The sequence below is a fragment of the Lathyrus oleraceus genome, chromosome 1 (genome assembly GCF_024323335.1).
Source record: "Lathyrus oleraceus cultivar Zhongwan6 chromosome 1, CAAS_Psat_ZW6_1.0, whole genome shotgun sequence".
In the NCBI taxonomy this organism is placed as follows: domain Eukaryota; kingdom Viridiplantae; phylum Streptophyta; class Magnoliopsida; order Fabales; family Fabaceae; genus Lathyrus; species Lathyrus oleraceus.
Window position 1 is genome coordinate 360920529 of NC_066579.1, and position 20222 is coordinate 360940750.

The window sequence follows — 20222 nt, forward strand, 5'->3', positions numbered from 1 at the left end:
TGCGAAGTCGCAGACAGAAGAGGAGCACCTGGTTAATTTGCAGAAGCTGTTTGACCGGTTGAGAAAGTTCAAGCTGAGGTTGAATCCGAACAAGTGTACGTTTGGGGTGAGATCAGGGAAGCTTTTAGGCTTCATTGTCAGTGAGAAAGGGATTGAGGTTGATCCAGCGAAAGTCAAAGCTATTCAAGAGATGCCTGAACCGAAAACGGAAAAGCAAGTCCGTGGGTTTTTAGGGAGATTGAACTACATTGCAAGGTTCATATCTCACCTAACTGCCACGTGTGAACCAATTTTCAAATTGCTAAGAAAGAATCAAGCGATCAAGTGGAATGATGATTGTCAGAAAGCTTTTGACAAGATAAAGGAGTATTTACAGAAACCTCCAATCCTTATACCTCCAGTTCCAGGGAGACCTCTGATAATGTACCTGTCAGTGACTGAGAACTCGATGGGGTGTGTATTGGGACAGCATGACGAGTCTGGTCGAAAAGAGCATGCCATATACTACCTTAGCAAAAAGTTTACCGACTGTGAAACAAGATATTCACTGCTCGAGAAAACTTGCTGTGCTTTGGCCTGGGCTGCTCGCCGACTGAGGCAGTATATGTTGAACCATACTACTCTGTTGATTTCTAAGATGGATCCAGTGAAGTACATCTTTGAGAAACCGGCTCTCACCGGACGCGTTGCTCGTTGGCAGATGATTCTAACAGAATATGATATTCAGTACACGTCACAAAAGGCCATCAAAGGTAGTATTCTGTCAGACTACCTCGCCGAGCAACCGATTGAAGATTATCAGCCTATGATGTTTGAATTCCCTGATGAAGACATCATGTATCTTAAGATGAAAGATTGCGAAGAGCCTCTTGTCGAGGAAGGACCGGATCCGGATGACAAATGGACACTGATGTTTGATGGGGCTGTGAATATGAATGGTAACGGTGTTGGGGCAGTATTGATCAATCCTAAAGGTGCTCATATACCTTTTTCTGCCAGATTGACGTTTGACGTCACCAACAACGAAGCTGATTATGAGGCTTGTATCATGGGGATAGAAGAAGCCATTGATCTGAGGATCAAAACGCTTGACATTTTTGGAGATTCAGCTCTAGTGGTCAATCAAGTCAATGGAGATTGGAATACGAATCAGCCGCATTTGATTCCGTATAGAGATTACACCAGAAGAATACTGACGTTCTTCAAGAAGGTGAAGTTGTATCATGTCCCCCGGGATGAGAATCAGATGGCTGATGCTTTGGCAACTTTGTCGTCTATGATCAAAGTTCATTGGTGGAATCATGTGCCACATGTTGCGGTGAATCGACTCGAGAGCCCTGCGTATGTGTTTGCAGCCGAGTCTGTTGTGATTGATGAGAAGCCGTGGTATTATGACATCAAGAACTTCCTCAAGACTCAGGAGTATCCTGAAGGTGCGTCGAAGAATGACAAGAAGACCCTGAGGAGGCTAGCTGGAAGCTTCTATTTGAATCAGGATGATGTGCTGTATAAGAGAAACTTTGACATGGTCTTGCTCAGATGCGTGGACAGACCCGAGGCGGACATGTTAATGCAGGAAGTTCATGAAGGTTCCTTCGGTACTCATGCCGGCGGACATGCAATGGCTAAGAAATTGTTGAGAGCGGGTTATTACTGGATGACTATGGAATCCGATTGTTTCAAGTATGCTCGGAAGTGCCATAAGTGTCAAATCTATGCTGATAAGGTGCATGTACCACCAAGCCCTCTGAATGTCATGAATTCGCCTTGGCCGTTTGCCATGTGGGGCATTGATATGATTGGGAAGATTGAGCCTACTGCTTCGAATGGACATCGCTTCATCTTGGTTGCGATTGACTATTTCACCAAATGGGTGGAAGCAGCTTCCTATGCTAACGTTACCAAACAAGTGGTTACCCGGTTCATCAAGAAAGAAATCATATGCCGTTATGGAGTTCCAGAGAGAATCATCACTGACAATGGTTCGAATCTCAATAACAAGATGATGAAAGAGCTTTGTAAAGATTTCAAGATTGAACATCACAATTCTTCTCCTTACAGACCGAAGATGAATGGTGCTGTAGAAGCGGCGAACAAGAATATCAAGAAGATTGTGCAGAAGATGGTCGTTACGTACAAGGATTGGCATGAGATGCTGCCTTTCGCTTTGCATGGGTACCGTACCTCAGTACGTACGTCGACCGGGGCAACCCCTTACTCCCTTGTGTATGGTATGGAAGCTGTCCTACCTGTTGAAGTGGAGATTCCTTCTCTGAGAGTTTTATTGGATGTCAAGCTGGACGAAGCCGAGTGGATTCGAACAAGGTTTAATGAGTTGAGCCTTATCGAGGAGAGACGGCTAGCAGCTGTATGTCATGGACAGTTGTATCAGCGAAGGATGAAGCGAGCCTTTGATCAGAAAGTGCGTCCTCGAAGCTATCAGATCGGTGATCTAGTTTTGAAGAGGATCCTCCCTCCCGGTGCAGATAACAGGGGCAAGTGGACTCCTAATTATGAAGGTCCATATGTTGTGAAAAAGGTATTCTCCGGTGGAGCCTTGATGCTTACAACTATGGATGGTGAAGACTTTCCGTCTCCTGTTAACTCAGATGTAGTCAAAAAATACTTCGCATAAATTGACCCGCTGGACAAAAAGAAAAAAGAGTCCAGGCAAAAAAAGGGCATCCCGGCGAACCAAAAAACAGAAAGAAAAGGTTCGGGCAAAAATTAGGGATAAAATGAAAAGAATTTGTACACCCGGTAAGTCGAAAACCCGCAAGGGCGGCTTAGGCAAAAATGGGTATCCCGGTGGATTGAAAACCCGAAAGGGCGATCCAGGCAAAAGAGGGATTAAAGCGAAGACTACAGTCTGAGTTTGTCTGTACTTCATCAAGCTTTGTCGTCTGCCATCTCGAAAGATGTGATCCGTCCAGTCATTCTTCTCTGAAAGCAAGGAGTTGGGAGGAAAACTGATGATCTGTGAGTTATAACAGAATTGGGAAATAGTGGATGCCGTGTTCACATTGCCATTAGGATAGATTTTTCCTTTTGTGCGCAATTACCTCTTTCTAGGAATTGCTTCCCAATGTATTTGCCTCTTCAGGCACATTTTCAATCAATAAAAGTCGTTATTCAGATAAATGGCTCTTTTGTTTTTATTTTTACTGTTTTGTTTGCAAAATGTCCGAATTTTTGATAAGCATTGCATATAAGAACATGAAGGCTAAACAATAGCGTGCAGGATGATGAAACATTTGAAAATCATTTTGAATGTTGAGGACACTTGAGCGTATCTTGTCCATGTATCCCCTGGGGGCATTTTGTTGTGCTGTTTTTCAGGTTGGCATCTGTGAGGACGTTTCCTCAGCAGATATTTTCCCCAAGCAAGTTTGGAAGCTATCAGAGCTATGTTCCCCTGCGGAGACGTCTGTGGATAGTGCCTTCTATTCCCCAACAGATCTAAGGATTGCCTATTCCCAGCAGGCCTGTATTTGCCGATTTCCTCCCGAGTGAGGCAGGGTCATTGAAATTTATCTCCAACATTTATCCTATCTGTGGACTGAAGGATATCCCCAGCGGAGTTTACCTTTCCCCAGCAGCAGTGCTATTCTCCAACATGAGTGAGAAGTCGTTGCTCTCCTTGCAGAGTCTCCCCGCAGAGTTGGAGTACCCGATCAGTTTTGGCTCCCCAGCCGGAGTTTTTCATCATTTTTGCATTTTTGCATTTTAGTGATCATTGCATCCTCAAACTGCGTAGCATTCCCATTCAATATGGAGCATTACGCCATAGAAAAATTCAAACATATGCATTCATGTGTTAACCTCACCAGACCGTATCCCCGGCAGAGGCGGATCATTTCATTCAACATCAGCACAGCAAGTCTGCTACAGTTGCTCTTGACAGCATTCAGGATTGATATCCCCACAAAGGTTTATTACCTCACCCGTTGGTGACAGAAAGTTTGTTTCTCCCCAGTGAGACCCCCAGCAAGTGGTCAACCTTGCCTTGACATATCTAAGATGTCGTTCTTGTGATACCGGTAAGTGTCATGCCAGCACCGCGTGTGTTTCTTTGTTTGGTGTCGGTAAACACCATTGTTTCGGTGTCTGTAAACATCGGGTTTCCCCCAGTCATCAGTAAATGTCTGGTCATCAGTTTTGGTGTCGGTAAACACCATTGTTTCGGTGTCTGTAAACATCGGGTATTCTCCCCAGTCATCAGTAAATGTCTGGTCATCATTTTTGTGTCGGTAAACACCATTGTTTCGGTGTCTGTAAACATCGAGTTTTCTCTCCAGTCATCGGTAAATGTCTGGTCATCATTGTTTTGATGTCAGTAAACATCGAGTCTCACCCCAGTCATCGGTAAATGTCTGGGTCATTTTTTGATGTCGGTAAACATCATCTTTCGATGTCAGTAAACATCGAGTCTTTTCTGCAGTCATCGGTAAATGTCTGATAATCCCCAGCTAGAAATCCCCAGTAGAGTCATCGGTAAATGTCCTATCTGGTTTCCAGTTGCAAATATTTGTTTTTTCCCTTAGTGAAGTGTTCCCCAGTCATCGGTAAATGTCTGGTCGTTTTTGGATGTCGGTAAACATCATCTTCGATGTCGGTAAACGTCGAGTCTCATCCCAGTCATCGGTAAATGTCTGGTCATGCTTTGTTTCCTTGTTGATAAAATCAAGATCCCCAGAAGTCGTCGGTAAACGTCTTGTCTGATTACACCACAAAGATTTTGTTCCTCCTCAAGTGGAGACGCCATCGGTAAATGGCCCCGTATGCTTCGGTATCGGTAAATATCAGATCCCCAGTTGCAGTAGCCATCGGTAAATGGTCAAGTTGAAGTTGATATCGGTAAATGTCAAGTTTCTTTGAAGCCACCATCGGTAAATGGTCTTGCTTCCTTTTACATCAGAAGTTGTTTCCCAGCAGCCATCGGTAAATGGTTTTGCTGAAGTTGATATCGGTAAATATCAAGTTTCCAGTTTCTAACCATCGGTAAATGGTTTCGCCTTTCTGAAGTTGTCAATTGCAGGCGTCATCAGTAAATGACGTGGTTCTCCTTGTATCATATCTGACAGAGTGCAAATTTCTACGGTTCTTGGTATTCAATCCCTGTTTACCCTGAAAGTCTGACAGCCGTTGCTCTCATCCATTCGGGTTCCCAGCTGATTGAATAGGGGCAGCTGTAGCACCTCAAATTTGCACCTATCATTGTACATACATTTTCATATTAGGTCATAACATAACATGGTCCACTGCATAGCATTGCATTTTTCCATTTGCCTCAAGTACAAGCCAATCAAGAAATTAGGTCAAACTGGTCAGGAGATCAGTCAGTCAAGCAAGCAAGGGTGTTTCTCAAGGAGCCAAGGCCCTGGGGTTGGTCCAACATGTACACATGACTTGGGGATCCATTTGAAGTGTTTTGGTCAAGGATTGGATGTTCAGAAGTCATCAGTCAATGTACAGTCAGTCAGAAACCCTAAAAAGTCAAACTTGGTCAACTGTGTCTGATTTTATGGTTTTGATGGTTGAATTTGGTTTGAGAGAGCTCATTCATGTCCAAATAGACCTCATATATCATGTCAAACAACATCATGGAAGAATTTGAAGCCAGATCAGAAATTTCCAAAAATGGAAACTGGACCTGTAACTGAAACCTGCCAAAAATGGAAAGTCTTGATCCTCAAACTTACATCATGATACAAGCTTCAAATGAATTTTTGCCCAACATGAAAGTTGAAGATCTTGTTCTCCCATTTCCAAAAAGTCCAAGAACTCTCAATTCCCATGTATGGTTGTCAAGTTATGATCGAATCATTTTCAGAAATTCTTGAACTTCAAAAGGCCATATCTCTCAAACCATTTGGCCAATTTGGGTGGGGTTTTTTCCTACAAGTCACATTTGACCTCCTCTTTCCAAAAATGTAACTTTCATTCACCAAAACATCACCATGCAAAATGGCCTTTTTGAACTTGCCTTAATTAATTTCAAGTGAGTTGAATTTTGACTTTTCAAAATAATCATTTTTAAACCATTTGGCCAATTGAAATAGTTCAGAAATATGGTTTATGACTTGTTGCAAGCCCATTTTTATGCAGTACACATAGCCATCACCTAGTTGCTTGAAAATTGGAAAGAAAGTACACTTTTCACCCACTCTACTCCATATTTTCATGAACCATCATTAGTACCACAAAACAGCAGATATATTCATGATTTTCTGTCACTTAGAAACCCTAGTTGCAGCCTCAAAACACAGAAGAACTCCACTCTCTCAAAATTGATCTTGCTTGCATTTTCCAAAAATCTGTAAAATCCTCCAAAGAGCACGACTATACCTTTGTGGCTGCATCATCCAAGCATTATTTCAAGTTCATTTCAACTGTCATTCTTCAACTGGAAGAGCTTTTGTTGGACTGTTCTTTTTCAAATACCATCCATGGCAGATTGGATTTCGAGTAAAAGCAAGCATCCATGAGCCGAGATTACTTCACCAATCAACTTGTGGAAGCATAATCTTCACCTGTTTCAACCATTTGAAGCCAGAAAACCATCGAATCTCATCTGCTCTTCAGAATTGGTTAGTTTTCGATCTCACTATTTCTCAAATCCATGCCATGCTTAGTGTAGAGCCTGTTGTGCTGATCATTCTGAAGTTTAAATCACATGAAATGGCCATGTATTCATGAAGTTATGTTGAAAACAAGTTTGATGTTGATTTATGTTTGTGCTCGATTCATGAGTGTGGTTGTGTTATATTGAAAATTGATGTTAGATTGTTGTTTGCCTTGCCATGCTGAACGTTTCTGTGTATGCAATTTGGATTTCTGGAACTTTTTGTAAAAACACGATTTGGAAGGGATGAAGATTGTTGCTGCCCATAAACCCTAATCCCTTTTGAATACATTGCCCAGAAATTGCATTATTCACGTGTGCATGGTACTGTAGGGACATGCTGACCAATTAAATCATTTCATTCCCGTCCCTAAAACGCGGTCGTTTAAGTTAGTGAGTCCCAATATTACAACTTTGCCACCCGGTCATTTAATTATTCCAATTTAATTCATTTTTATTTCAATAAATATTTCATTTGATCATCAATCTTTGAAAATTCATAACTTGTTCATTTCAAATCCAATTTCATGGGGTTTTTTGCATCATGTCCTGTTTGATGTCTAGTTTTTTTTATCATTATTTTTGATGATTTTTTGGATGGCTGGATTTTAAATGGCCTTAGAGTTTGTATAGTGTGACCAAATTTTGTACACTTTGCCAAAACATTTGTGAAATGGTGATACTTTATCCAATGGCTCCCAAATTTTTTGTGCTTAAACTAGACACATTCATGGTGATTTTGGTGTAGAGTTTGTGAATTTATCATTGCTGGTTTGTGAGTTATGATTTTTTGAAGTAGGGTGTGACAATTTGTGTCACACCATTGATGTCCAACTTGATGATTTTTGATACCATGCTTCTTGACCTCCAATGGATCTGATTTTTTGCATGAACCTACTCTTGTATGTCTAGTTTACATGTGAATTTTCTTGGAATTATTTGTGGCATTTCCTAATTGTTTGAGATTTTCTCCCCTGTTTAGTCATATGTTGACTTTTGGTGACACATGTTCCCATTTCATTTGTGAAATTCTCATACTTTATTAGATGGACATGAAATTTTACATGAGATAACTAGACATCCTCATATTTGCCATGGTTTTAGTCCCATTCATTTATCATACACCATCTCTGATTTATGATTTTTCTAACTTGATGCATGTTTGGTTGACTTCTTTGAGCATGTTCAAAATTGTTTTGACTTTCTGATTTTCATTGACTGCCTTTCACTTGTCCAAATGAGATGAAATTTGACATGCTTACGATTCTGTGGGTTGTGATTGGTCATGATTTATTTGGTGATTTTTAGAAATGTTTAAGATTGCTTTTGAGTTAAGTCTTGCTGTTGACTCCTATGAGCTTCTGTTTGCAACACTTTGACCTAAATTGTTCATGAAATGATGATGGTGATTGATATGAATGTGAACCCAATTGTTTTTGTTTCTTGATTGTTTGAACATGATTTTGGATGCTTGCCCTTTGCTGTTTTGACTTTTTCATTCCTTTTTGACCCTAGGCTTGCCCTAGTGGTCCTGTTACTCACCTTTGAGTTCATGTTTTCAGGTTGACCAACAAATGACCAATGAGACCAATTCTTTTCGATTGAGCTTGCTTGAATATCTTTGTCTAACTTGTTTGTTTTGTAGGTGGCTTGGCTCACATGCCTTGAGCCTTGTGCCTTGCACATTCACTTGCTTGTGTTGACTGGTTGATATCTGTTTCATTCGATTTAACTTTGACTTGTGTACTGATCTGTTTGACTATTTCAGGTACCATTAGTTGCTTAGTTCTTTGAACTTGCTTTGCTTTGCTTTAATAGCAACTTGCTTTGAGGTATAATCCCTTAATCTTCATGTAGTCTGGAAGACCTGGTCTGTTACTTGGCCAGGCAACTGTCTGAAGTCCTCCTTAAGAGGTAATGTTTGTGGATGTTTAATTTTGTCCTTGCATAGAGTCAAAGACCTCCTAAGTGAAGAGGCAATTGGCAGAACCCAAGGGATATGCAACCTATCCCCTGCTATTCTGTGTGTCATCTGTTTTGATGCATTGCAGATACAAACCCAAGATCTTGTACAATTGTACAGTTGAGTCAGTTTTAAATGTGTAGAAGGGTTCCCACTTTCTGAACCCACACATTCTTGTCTTAAGCTCTCCCAGGCCAGGGATAAGAGCTGTGAAGTCTTATCTTCACTCATCTTTCATCTGCTTCACCTTAGCCCCTCAATGGCAAGGTTAAGAGCACATTCACCCAGTTCCAGAGGTTTGTTTGTTGAGGTTGATATGACCCCTCGACTAAAACCTAACCCTTGTTTGAGCCACTTGCTTGTGTATAGTGTGTGCTATCTGTGCTTGTATGTTTGTTTGACTTGCTTCCTGTGCAAGTTAGGGTTAGTTTAGACTTGCTTCCTGTGCAAGTTAGGTTTTGCTTGGCTTGCTTCCTGTGCAAGTTAAGTATGTGTGTGGCTTGCTTCCGGTGCAAGTCATGTTAGGATAGGCTTGCTTCCTGTGCAAGTTAGCTAGAAACCTTAACTTAGGGTTGACTTTGCATGATAACATCTAGGCTCGAGTCGTAGTCTCCCTAGTTGTGTCCCCCTCTGTTATCTGGTTAGGCTAGTCCTGTATCCCTCTGTAGGGGAACTACGTCACCCTGATCCTCATACCAGATGAGGTACGTAGGCAGGAGATTGAGCTGATCTCTCCGGGCGCCTTTTCTTTTCTTTTGTGTGCGTTGCTTGACAGTTATAGGCTCGAGTCCCCGACTCCCTATTAACTTGTTGTCTTGTTGTGTGCTTGGAAGCTGATGTAAGTCCATCGAGTGGCAGTTAGGTTCCAGTGTGCGTGTGTTTGGTTCGGATGCTGATGTAAGTCCAGTGATTGGCATTCAGGCTCCATGTTTGCCTTTTTGAGTGTGTTTTGGTTCGGATGCTGATGTAAGTCCAATGATTGGCATTCAGGCTCCACGTTTGCCTTTGCCAGTGTTTGTTTTGTGCGTGTCAGCTGAGCTACGAATGCTCTGATTCTTCTCTCGTCCGAGGAGATACGTATGCATAGGATGCGATATCCTAGCGAGCATGTGTCGTTTCCCCAGTCCGAACTACTTCGACTCTGATGTCTATGCCTGATAGACTAAGTAGGCCCAGGATACGATGTCCTGCCGAGTCAGTTTCAGTCTTGTTTTCTTGTGTCTCTTTCAGCCAGTGTGTGTGTGTGTTTGAGCAGCGTTTAGCAACCATTTTCCTTCCTTTTGTGCGTGGATCCCGTAGAGTACTACGGATGCGTAGGGGTGCTAATACCTTCCCTTCGCATAACCGACTCCCGAACCCATTCTCTTTGGTCGCGAGACCATGTCTTTTCCCAGGTTTACTCTGAGCGTTTCCTTTCCCTCTTTCGGGATAAATAACGCACGGTGACGGCTCTGTTGTTCTTGTTTTCCCGCCGGTTTTTCGCGTGATGCGACAACGGGTTACGTCCCGAGATCAAGCAGGCTATTGGATATCAGCGGATTAGAGTGTTTTCTGACTTGGTGGACTGTTGCAGGATTTTTGAACAGGATACCAAGGCTAGAGCGGAGAGCTATCAGCAGAGGGTTGATAGGAAAGGCAAGAATCAGAATGATCGTGGAAAACCGTATGCAGCTGGCAAGGGTTTCCAGAGACAGAGTGGGATGAGGAGACCTAGTGGGGGAGACTCCAGTGCACCTGCTAAGTGTTACAGATGTGGTCAGGCTGGACATCGTATCCATGAGTGTACCAGTACTGAGAAGAAGTGTTTCAAGTGTGGAAAAGGTGGCCACTTGGCTGCAGAGTGCCGGTTGAAGACTGTGACTTGTTTCAACTGTGGAGAGGTGGGTCATATCAGTCCACAGTGTCCTAAGCCGAAGAGAGAGAACCAGTCGGGAGGCAAGGTCTTTGCTTTATCGGGTTCTAAGACTTCTGCAGATGATCGTTTGATCCGAGGTACGTGTTATATTAATGGCTTTCCTCTTGTAGCTATTATTGACACAGGTGCGACTCATTCCTTTATATCCTTGGATTGTGCTGTGAAACTTAAATTAGAGATATCTGAGATGCATGGTAGTATGGTGATTAATACTCCTGCGAAGGGTTCAGTGACTACTACTTCAGTTTGTTTAAATTGTCCTTTGGGTATTTTTAGTAGAGACTTTTGGATAGACCTCGTGTGTCTTCCACTAGTGCAGATTGATGTTATCCTGGGTATGAACTGGTTGGTGTTTAACCGAGTTTATATCAACTGTTTTGATAAGACTGTGATTTTTCCTGAGATTGAGGAAGGAAAGAGTTTGTTTCTATCAGCAAGGCAGGTGAATGAGGCAGTAGTAGACGGGGCAGAGTTGTTTATGCTGTTAGCGACTTTGGAGGCTAAAGATAAACTGGTGAATTGCGATCTAGCCGTGGTGTGTGATTTTCCTGATGTGTTTCCTGAAGAAGTGAATGAATTGCCGCCAGAGCATGAAGTTGAGTTCTCGATTGATTTAGTACCTGGTACTAGACCGATATCGATGGCTCCGTACCGTATGTCTGCTGTTGAATTAACTGAATTGAAGAGTCAGTTGGAAGATCTGTTGGATAAGAAATTTATTCGTCCGAGTGTGTCGCCGTGGGGTGCACCAGTGTTATTGGTTAAGAAGAAAGAAGGTACTCTGAGGTTGTGTGTGGACTACAGGCAACTGAATAAAGTGACGATCAAGAATCGGTATCCTTTGCCGAGGATTGATGATTTGATGGATCAGTTGGTTGGTGCGAGTGTGTTCAGTAAAATAGATTTGAGATCGGGTTATCATCAGATACGTGTGAAAACTGAGGATATTCAGAAGACTGCTTTCAGAACAAGGTATGGACATTATGAGTATTCTGTAATGCCTTTTGGTGTGACTAATGCGCCTGGAGTATTTATGGAATATATGAATAGGATTTTCCATCCGTACCTAGACAAGTTTGTTGTGGTGTTTATTGACGATATTTTGGTGTATTCGAAATTTGAAGAAGAACATGCTGAACATTTGAGAGTGGTTTTAGGAGTTCTACGAGAAAAGAAGTTATTTGCTAAACTGTCTAAATGTGAATTTTGGTTAGAAGAAGTGAGTTTTCTTGGTCATGTGATTTCAAGAGGTGGTATTGCTGTTGATCCTTCTAAGATAGAAGCGGTATCTAAGTGGGAAGCTCCGAAGTCAGTTTCTGAGATAAGGAGTTTTCTTGGACTTGCAGGTTATTATAGGAAGTTCATTGAGGGATTTTCTAAGTTGGCGTTACCGTTGACGATGTTGACTAGAAAGGGGCAAGCGTTTGTTTGGGACTCAAAATGTGAAGAGGGTTTCCAAGAGTTAAAGAAAAGGTTAACTACTGCTCCTATTCTGATATTACCAAGTCCGTCGGAACCATTTGAGGTTTACTGTGATGCTTCATTGTTGGGTTTGGGTGGTGTTTTGATGCAGGATAAGCAGGTTGTAGCTTATGCTTCGAGACAACTGAAGGTTCATGAGAGGAACTATCCGACACACGATTTAGAGTTGACAGCTATGGTATTTGTTCTGAAGTTATGGAGGCATTACTTGTACGGGTCAAGATTTGAGGTTTTCAGTGACCATAAAAGTTTAAAGTATTTGTTTGATCAGAAAGAGCTGAATATGAGACAGAGGAGATGGTTAGAGTTTCTGAAGGATTATGACTTTGGTTTGAATTACCATCCGGGCAAAGCAAACGTAGTGGCTGATGCATTGAGTCGGAAATCATTGCATATGTCTATGTTAATGGTTAAGGAACTGGATTTAATTGAGCAGTTTAGAGACTTGAGTTTGGTGTGTGAGAGTACTCACAATAGTGTTAAATTGGGAATGTTGAAGTTAACGAGTGGTATTCTGGATGAGATTAGAGAGGGTCAGAAATCCGATGTGCTTTTGGTTGATAAGTTGACTCTAGTGAATCAAGGTCAAGGTGGTGAATTCAGAGTTGATGAGAATGGTGTTTTGAAATTTGGTAATCGGGTGTGTATTCCGGATGTTACCGAACTTAAGAAGAGTATTCTTGAGGAAGGACATCGTAGTGGCCTGAGTATTCATCCTGGAGCTACGAAGATGTATCATGATTTGAAAAAGTTATTTTGGTGGCCGGGAATGAAAAGAGAAATTGCGAGTTTTGTTTATTCTTGTTTGACTTGTCAGAAGTCAAAGATTGAGCATCAGAAGCCGTCTGGGCTAATGCAACCGTTGGCTATTCCAGAGTGGAAGTGGGACAGTATCAGTATGGATTTTGTTTCTGGTTTACCGAGGACAATTAAGAATTTTGAAGCTATTTGGGTGATTGTTGACAGATTGACAAAATCGGCTCATTTCATTCCGATCAGAATGGATTATCCGTTAGAGAGATTAGCTGAGTTGTATATTGAGAAAATTGTAAGTTTGCATGGTATTCCGTCGAGTATTGTTTCGGACAGAGATCCTAGATTTACATCGAAGTTCTGGGAAGGTTTGCAGAGGGCTTTGGGAACTAAGCTGAAATTGAGTTCTGCATATCATCCGCAGACTGATGGTCAGATTGAGAGGACGATTCAGTCGCTGGAGGATCTTTTGAGGGCTTGTGTTTTGGAAAAGGGAGGTGCTTGGGATTGCTATTTACCTTTGATTGAGTTTACCTACAACAATAGTTTTCATTCGAGCATTGGTATGGCACCGTTTGAAGCTTTGTATGGTAGGAGATGTCGGACACCTTTATGTTGGTATGAGTCCGGTGAGAGTGCTGTGATTGGACCGGAGATTGTTCAACAAACTACGGAAAAGATTAAGATGATTCAGGAGAAGATGAGGATTGCTCAGAGTCGTCAGAAGAGTTATCACGACAAGAGGAGGAAGTCACTTGAGTTTCAAGAGGGAGACCATGTGTTTCTTCGTGTTACTCCGATAACTGGGGTTGGTCGAGCTTTGAAGTCGAAGAAGTTGACACCTCGATTTATTGGTCCTTATCAGATTTTGGAGAGGATAGGGGAGGTAGCCTATCGTATCGCTTTACCGCCGTCACTTGCGAATTTGCATGAGGTTTTTCATGTGTCTCAGTTGAGGAGGTACATTCATGATTCGACGCATGTGGTCCAAGTAGATGATGTACAGGTGAGAGATAACCTGATTGTTGAAACATCACCTATGAGGATTGAGGATCGAGAGTTGAAGCAGTTGCGGGGTAAAGAGATTGCTTTGGTGAAGGTAGCTTGGGGAGGACCAGCAGGTGGCAACGTGACGTGGGAACTTGAGAGCCAGATGAAGGAGTCTTATCCGGAGTTATTCGCTTGAGGTATGTTTTCGAGGACGAAAACTCTTTTAGTGGGGGAGAGTTGTAACACCCCGATAAAATAAGATAATTATTTAATTTAAGTTAATAATATATTTATTAATTTAATTAAATAATTGGAATATTATTATTGGAATTATTATTATTGGATTATTATTTTATTGGAATAAAAGTTGGAATTTAGAAAAGGTCCCATTTGGTAAAAGGGGTTAATTTTCACGTGAAAAGGAAAAAAGAGACAGAAAAGTGGAAAAGGGCAAAGAGAACCAGAGAACAAGGGTTGAAGAGAGGAAGAGCTTGAAGCTGAAGGATTGCCGGATTAACTCAGGTAAGGGGGGTTTATCGTCGTTTAATGGGTATTATGGGATAACATGTAGTGGGTAGTGATAAACCGTTGATTTTGACTCTGATTAGAATGACGTATACTGAAATTTGTGAAAATATTGGATGAACGAAATATGGGTTTTAATTGGAGAAATTTGTAGGAATTAGATGTAATAATGTTAGCAATTGTGGAATCGAATAAGGTATGATTCGTGTTAGATGATATGAACGATTACTGTGTAAAATTGGATTGTAGGAGGTTGGATTTGGGAGATCTCGTAGCAGAGAAAACCATAGCAGATCTGGAAAATTGGTTTCTGGTCATACGCGTATGGCACTAGGCAATACGCGTATGAGATGGCCTGGTACGCGTATGGCACTAGGCATTACGCGTATGGATGAGGAAGATGATGTTTTGAACGTGATTTGGTCTCTGTTGGTACGCGTATGATGAAGTGGTACGCGTAGCATACGCGTATGAGACAGGTGATACGCGTATGGGATTGACGTAGAAATGGTCCATACGCGTATGGGACTAGGCAATACACGTATGGGCAGGATTGTGATTTTCTGTGCTGTCGTCGTGCAGTTTTTGGTTGTTCAGCTGAGTAATGTAATTTAGCTGATGTATGATAGAGTAGGGATCATTTCCCGTTGTTTTGAACAGTATAGTTATTAGTAGAGTGTGCTAATACTGTGATTGATTATGTGGCATGACATAATATGATTATGTGATAAATATGTTGATGATGTATGATGGTATGCATAACGTTGTGAATGTGTATATCATGTATGAAATTATGAATGGACTGTTTATGGCTTAGAGTGTGAGCATATGTTCATTGCGGATGATTGTTGATGTTTGCATGACTAAGTGATTTAGCTTGCATATGGTGGCCTTTATGGTGGTAGCTAATTCCCATGGTGAGGAATTAGTGACTTAGTATTGTGGATTGTTGTTGATGTTTGCATGCTAGGTGATTAGCGTGCATATCATAGCCCTTGGGGTGGTAGCTAATTCCCATGGTGAGGAATTAGTGAGTGAGTCACTAAGTCTCAAATGAGTGGGACTAGTGAGCTTGGTAGCCGTATCTGGATTTGATCGGTGAGGTTGAACTATATGTTCACGAATAGTCGGTACCGCATGCATGGAGTCTCATTGCATAATTTATGTATGTATGGCGTATAATATGAATGGATGTATTCCAATATTATACGTGTTGTTTCGGTGATTGTGTTGAGTATGATTTTTGAGTTGATATTGTCGTTGCTGAATATGTGTGATCTGATTAGGGTGATGATATGTGTTAAATTACTTAGCATTACATGATATTTTATAATGCTTATTATATCGATTGAGGAACTCACCCTTACAACTATGTTTTCAGGTAACGAGTAGTGATTGAGTAGAAGCTAGTCCTTGGAGTCTAGTGTAGTTCCTTAGGGGGTCATGCTCTGGTAGATGTAACATCGGGATGGGATGTTTTGGCTATGTTTTCATTTGGTTGTTGAACAACTTTACATGTAATGTATTACATGGTTAGAATGTTGTTAGTTTTTATCCGCTGCGTATTATGCAAATGTTTTATTTTGGTTAAATAAATGAGCATGACAGGATATTTTGGAAAAACGGTGTGAAGTGTCCAGTGTGACACCCTTGAATTGCATATTTACTCTGATTTATGTTTTGATGTTTTAATTTATTTTTGGGGTATTTTAGAAGGGTGTTACACCTGCCCCTGAGAAATCCTCAGGTGGCTTCACTTATTTTTTGACATGTGTTGATGCCTACTCTAGGTTTGTGTGGGTCTTCCCTCTTAGGCTAAAATCTGATACTTTGCCTCAATTCATTCAATTCAAAACTATGGTTGAAATGCAGTTTAATTGCAAAATCAAAACAGTACAAAGTGATGGTGGGGGTGAATTTAGACCTTTTACAAAGTACCTTCAAGAGCTAGGCATTATTCATCGATTTACTTGTCCCCATACTCATCATCAAACTGGCTTAGTTGAGCGCAAACACCGTCACATTGTTGAAACCGGTCTTGCCTTACTTGCTCAGTCCACCCTTCCCTTAAAATTTTGGGATCATGCCTTTGTCACGGCTGCCTACTTGATTAATAGGCTCCCAAGTCCTACTCTTGGAAACTTATCACCTTACTTCAAACTTCTCCATAAACATCCTGATTACACATGTCTCCTTGTCTTTGGCTGTGCGTGTTTCCCTTTCCTCCGTCCCTACAATGCTCACAAACTTGATTATCGGTCTAAGGAGTGTATTTTTCTAGGATACTCCACTGTTCATAAGGGGTACAAATGTTTGGCTGCCAATGGACATCTCTATATTTCTAAGGATGTTCTTTTCCATGAAACAAAGTTTCCTTATTCCCTTTTATTTCCCACTTCCACTCCACCTTCTACTGCTGCTCCTACTTCCCCTGTTTCTGCTTCTTCATGGTTCATGGCTGAAGCTTTTCCTCATCCTCACCTTCTTAATTCTGGCAGTCCTACACCATCTCTTTCTTCTACTGCTACTGGTGTCAGTCCTACTTCCCCTCCCAGTCCTCTTCATACTCCTGCTGATATCAACTCTCCACATACGCCTATTCCCTCCACTTCTTCTTCTCCTGGCCTGATTCTCTCTGATATTGCTAAATGCAGTACCATTTCTCCCTCCTCTTCTCCTGCAGAATCTTCTGTCAGCCATGTCCCCTTACCCTTTAACCCATCCCAACCTTTTATTCATCCCCTTAACACTCATATTATGCAAACACGAGCCAAAAGTGGCGTCACTCAACCAAGACTTACTCCCACACTCTTACTCACTCACATGGAACCTTCCTCTGTCAGTCAGGCCTTGGCTGTTCCACACTGGTTTCAGGCAATGAAAGATGAATTTCAGGCACTTTTGAAAAATCAGACATGGACTTTGGTGTCTCCATCTGACTCAAGGAAGCCCATTGGTTGTAAATGGGTCTTTAGGGTCAAGGAAAATTCTGATGGTTCCATAAACAAATACAAGGCTAGGCTTGTGGCAAAGGGCTTTCACCAACAAGCTGGCAGTAACTTTCAGGAAACCTTTTCGCTAGTTGTTAAGTCGGTTACAGTCAGAACGGTTCTAACACTTGCTGTCACTCATGGGTGGTTCATTCAGCAAATTGATGTGAACAATGCTTTTCTCAATGGTAGTCTTGAGGAGGAAGTTTACATGCACCAACCCCCTGAATTTGAAGTATCTGATAAGAGCCTGGTATGCAAATTAAATAAAGCTATTTATGGGCTCAAGCAGGCTCCTAGGGCCTGGTTTGACAAGCTTAAAGGAGCTTTATTGCAACACCAGTTTACGGCCAGCAGGTGTGATCCTAGCCTGTTTTTCCTTAACACAAACAACCTGCATATTGTGATCTTGGTCTATGTTGATGATATTATCATCACTGGAAACTCAGCCTCATTTATCACCTCCTTGATCAAGAGCTTAAATGCTGCCTTCTCCCTCAAAGAACTTGGAAAATTGGATTACTTCCTAGGTATTGAGGTCTCTCACCTCCCTAATGGCTCTTTGTTTCTATCTCAAACTAAGTATGTGTGTGATTTACTGGCCAAAGTCAATATGCTCAATGCCAATGGGATGCCAACTCCCATGGTCTCTAGTAGCAAGCTGTCAAAAGTTGGCTCTGACAGTGTTGCTGATCCTGCTTTGTACAGGTCCGTGGTTGGGGCACTGCAATATGCCACCTTAACAAGACCAGAGATTTCTTTCTCTGTTAACAAAGTGTGTCAGTTTTTGTCCAACCCTCTCGAGGAGCATTGGAGAGCAGTAAAGAGAATTTTAAGGTACTTATGTGGCACTTTACAGCATGGGCTGCTTCTCCAACCTGCTCAAACTCAGCAGCCCCTTTCTTTACTAGGGTTTTGTGATGCTGATTGGGCTTCGGATCCTGATGACAGAAGATCCACTTCTGGTGCGTGTGTTTTCCTTGGTCCCAATCTCATATCTTGGTGGTCTAAGAAGCAGCAGCTGGTTGCTAGGTCTAGTGCAGAGGCCGAGTACAGGAGCATGGCACAGCTTGCTGCAGAGATATTGTGGGTGCAGTCCTTGCTGAGGGAGCTTCACTGCAACTTTCAAACTCCAAAAATTTTGTGTGACAACCTCAGCACAGTTACACTTGCTCATAATCCAATCCTTCACAATAGAACCAAGCATATGGAGTTGGACATCTTCTTTGTTAGAGAGAAGGTGCTTAGCAAAAGTCTTGTGGTGGCTCATGTTCCTGCTCATGATCAGTGGGCAGATGTGTTCACCAAACCTTTATCAGCTGTGAAATTCCTTCCTCTCCGTGACAAGTTAAGAGTGGTCAACAAACAAAGCTTGAGTGACACACCCTCAACTTCTAAGGGGGAATGATAGAGTTATATATTATATTGCATATTCTGGTAGCTTAGATTCAATCTGAGCCTTTCCTTTAGATTAGATCTGAGCCACTCAATTATGCTGAGCTGGCATAGTTTGTTACACTTGTGTGCTTTATAAGCATTTCTCTTGTAATTCTTTTATTCAAGAAATACAATATGAATTTCCCAATTATTCTCTCTAACAGATTCTGAGATTCTATCATTTACTAACCAAATTATAATTGACCCACACAAAAATTATTGACATCTGAAAGATTCAAATTTAAAATTTAAAAAATAGTAAACCTTGCTACAAGGTATGTACTAATCCTCTTCTGATTTAAATTAAAAGATTATCTTCAAGTGTCATTTCTAAGAGCATCTCCAATATAGTTTAATGTTTTGAGCATTGGAGCATATCTAAGCGTAGTTCTAATTACTTTAATATTTGTTTAAGTTCTATTATGAAACAGTGTATGAGATAAGTTGGTTGTCATTAAAAAAAATCTAATGAATATTCCTCAAAACTAAAAATAAAATAAAAATAGTAGAGTATTAAAGGAAAACATCTGATAAGTTAATAAATATTAAAGTATTTACGTAAACCATTCCAATACTCATAATCACATAGTCTTTTTAACGCAAATTCATTCATAAGAAATACAAAGCCAACAAAGTTATGTGACTGCTATCACTAATTAAACTTTAATCTAAAATAAGACCTAGCCGGTTGTTTCGTTGTTACCCTCAACTCTTGAAGATACCCACGTTTCCATCGGTATGGGCACCGGCACTCCTAATACGGCCTGGTTAACGGCGGCTGATGGTGGTGGTGTTAATGTTAGACACTTCCAAAGAATTATCCCAACTACTATTAGAATAATAAACCCTCCTGCAAGTACACTTAAAATGATCGGCAATGGATCCGATTTGGGGATACTTCCATTTCCATAATAGATCGAATGTAAGATGTTTTCCGGTGGAAGTGCGGCAAATGGAGCAATGGAACCTAAAATTCAAATAAAAATGAATTAATTAGAAACCTTCTTTAAAAAAAATCAATCAAAAATATATATCAAATCACCTTGGGGTGGTGATGAGTGATGAAGTGGCCTCATTTTTGTGTAGTGCAACTGTAAATGGGTTTGTGGAATATGCAGAGGCAAGATAGTGAAATATAAATAATTGGAAGAAAAAATTGGTTCGTACTCGTTTGGTTTTTGGTACTATTGAATTAAAGCAATTACTATATATATACACTCAAGACACGTGATTCAATTTTCAAATAGAATGTTTTTAAGTCAAGAGTGATGTCACTCATGTGAATGATTTATATTCTTGAGTAACGAAATTGGTAGTACTACTATAAGAATAAAACTTGTATTTTCTATTAAGTGACAATAAGCATAAAAATGATGGGTCTACATAAAATATGTAAGAAGAAATTACATCAATCACAATTCATAAATGCATAGTATTATATTCTAATTTTATTATTAAATATTGAAAATATTAGGCTTAATTAGAATATTTAATTGTAATATGTTGGTTATTTAAGTTTTTTTACACATCATTAATTTAAGT

General features: G+C 40.8%; 1 protein-coding gene across 1 annotated transcript; it reads right to left on the reverse strand.

Moving 5' to 3' along the window:
* Nucleotides 1–19252: 19252 nt before the first annotated feature.
* LOC127115758 (uncharacterized) lies at nt 19253–19841 on the reverse strand. The gene is made up of 2 exons (XM_051047222.1): nt 19723–19841; nt 19253–19647 (listed from the first exon to the last, which is right to left on the reverse strand). The coding sequence occupies exons 1-2, from the start codon at nt 19754–19756 to the stop codon at nt 19361–19363; spliced, it is 321 nt and encodes a 106-aa protein (XP_050903179.1). The 5' UTR covers nt 19757–19841; the 3' UTR covers nt 19253–19360.
* Nucleotides 19842–20222: the final 381 nt, after the last annotated feature.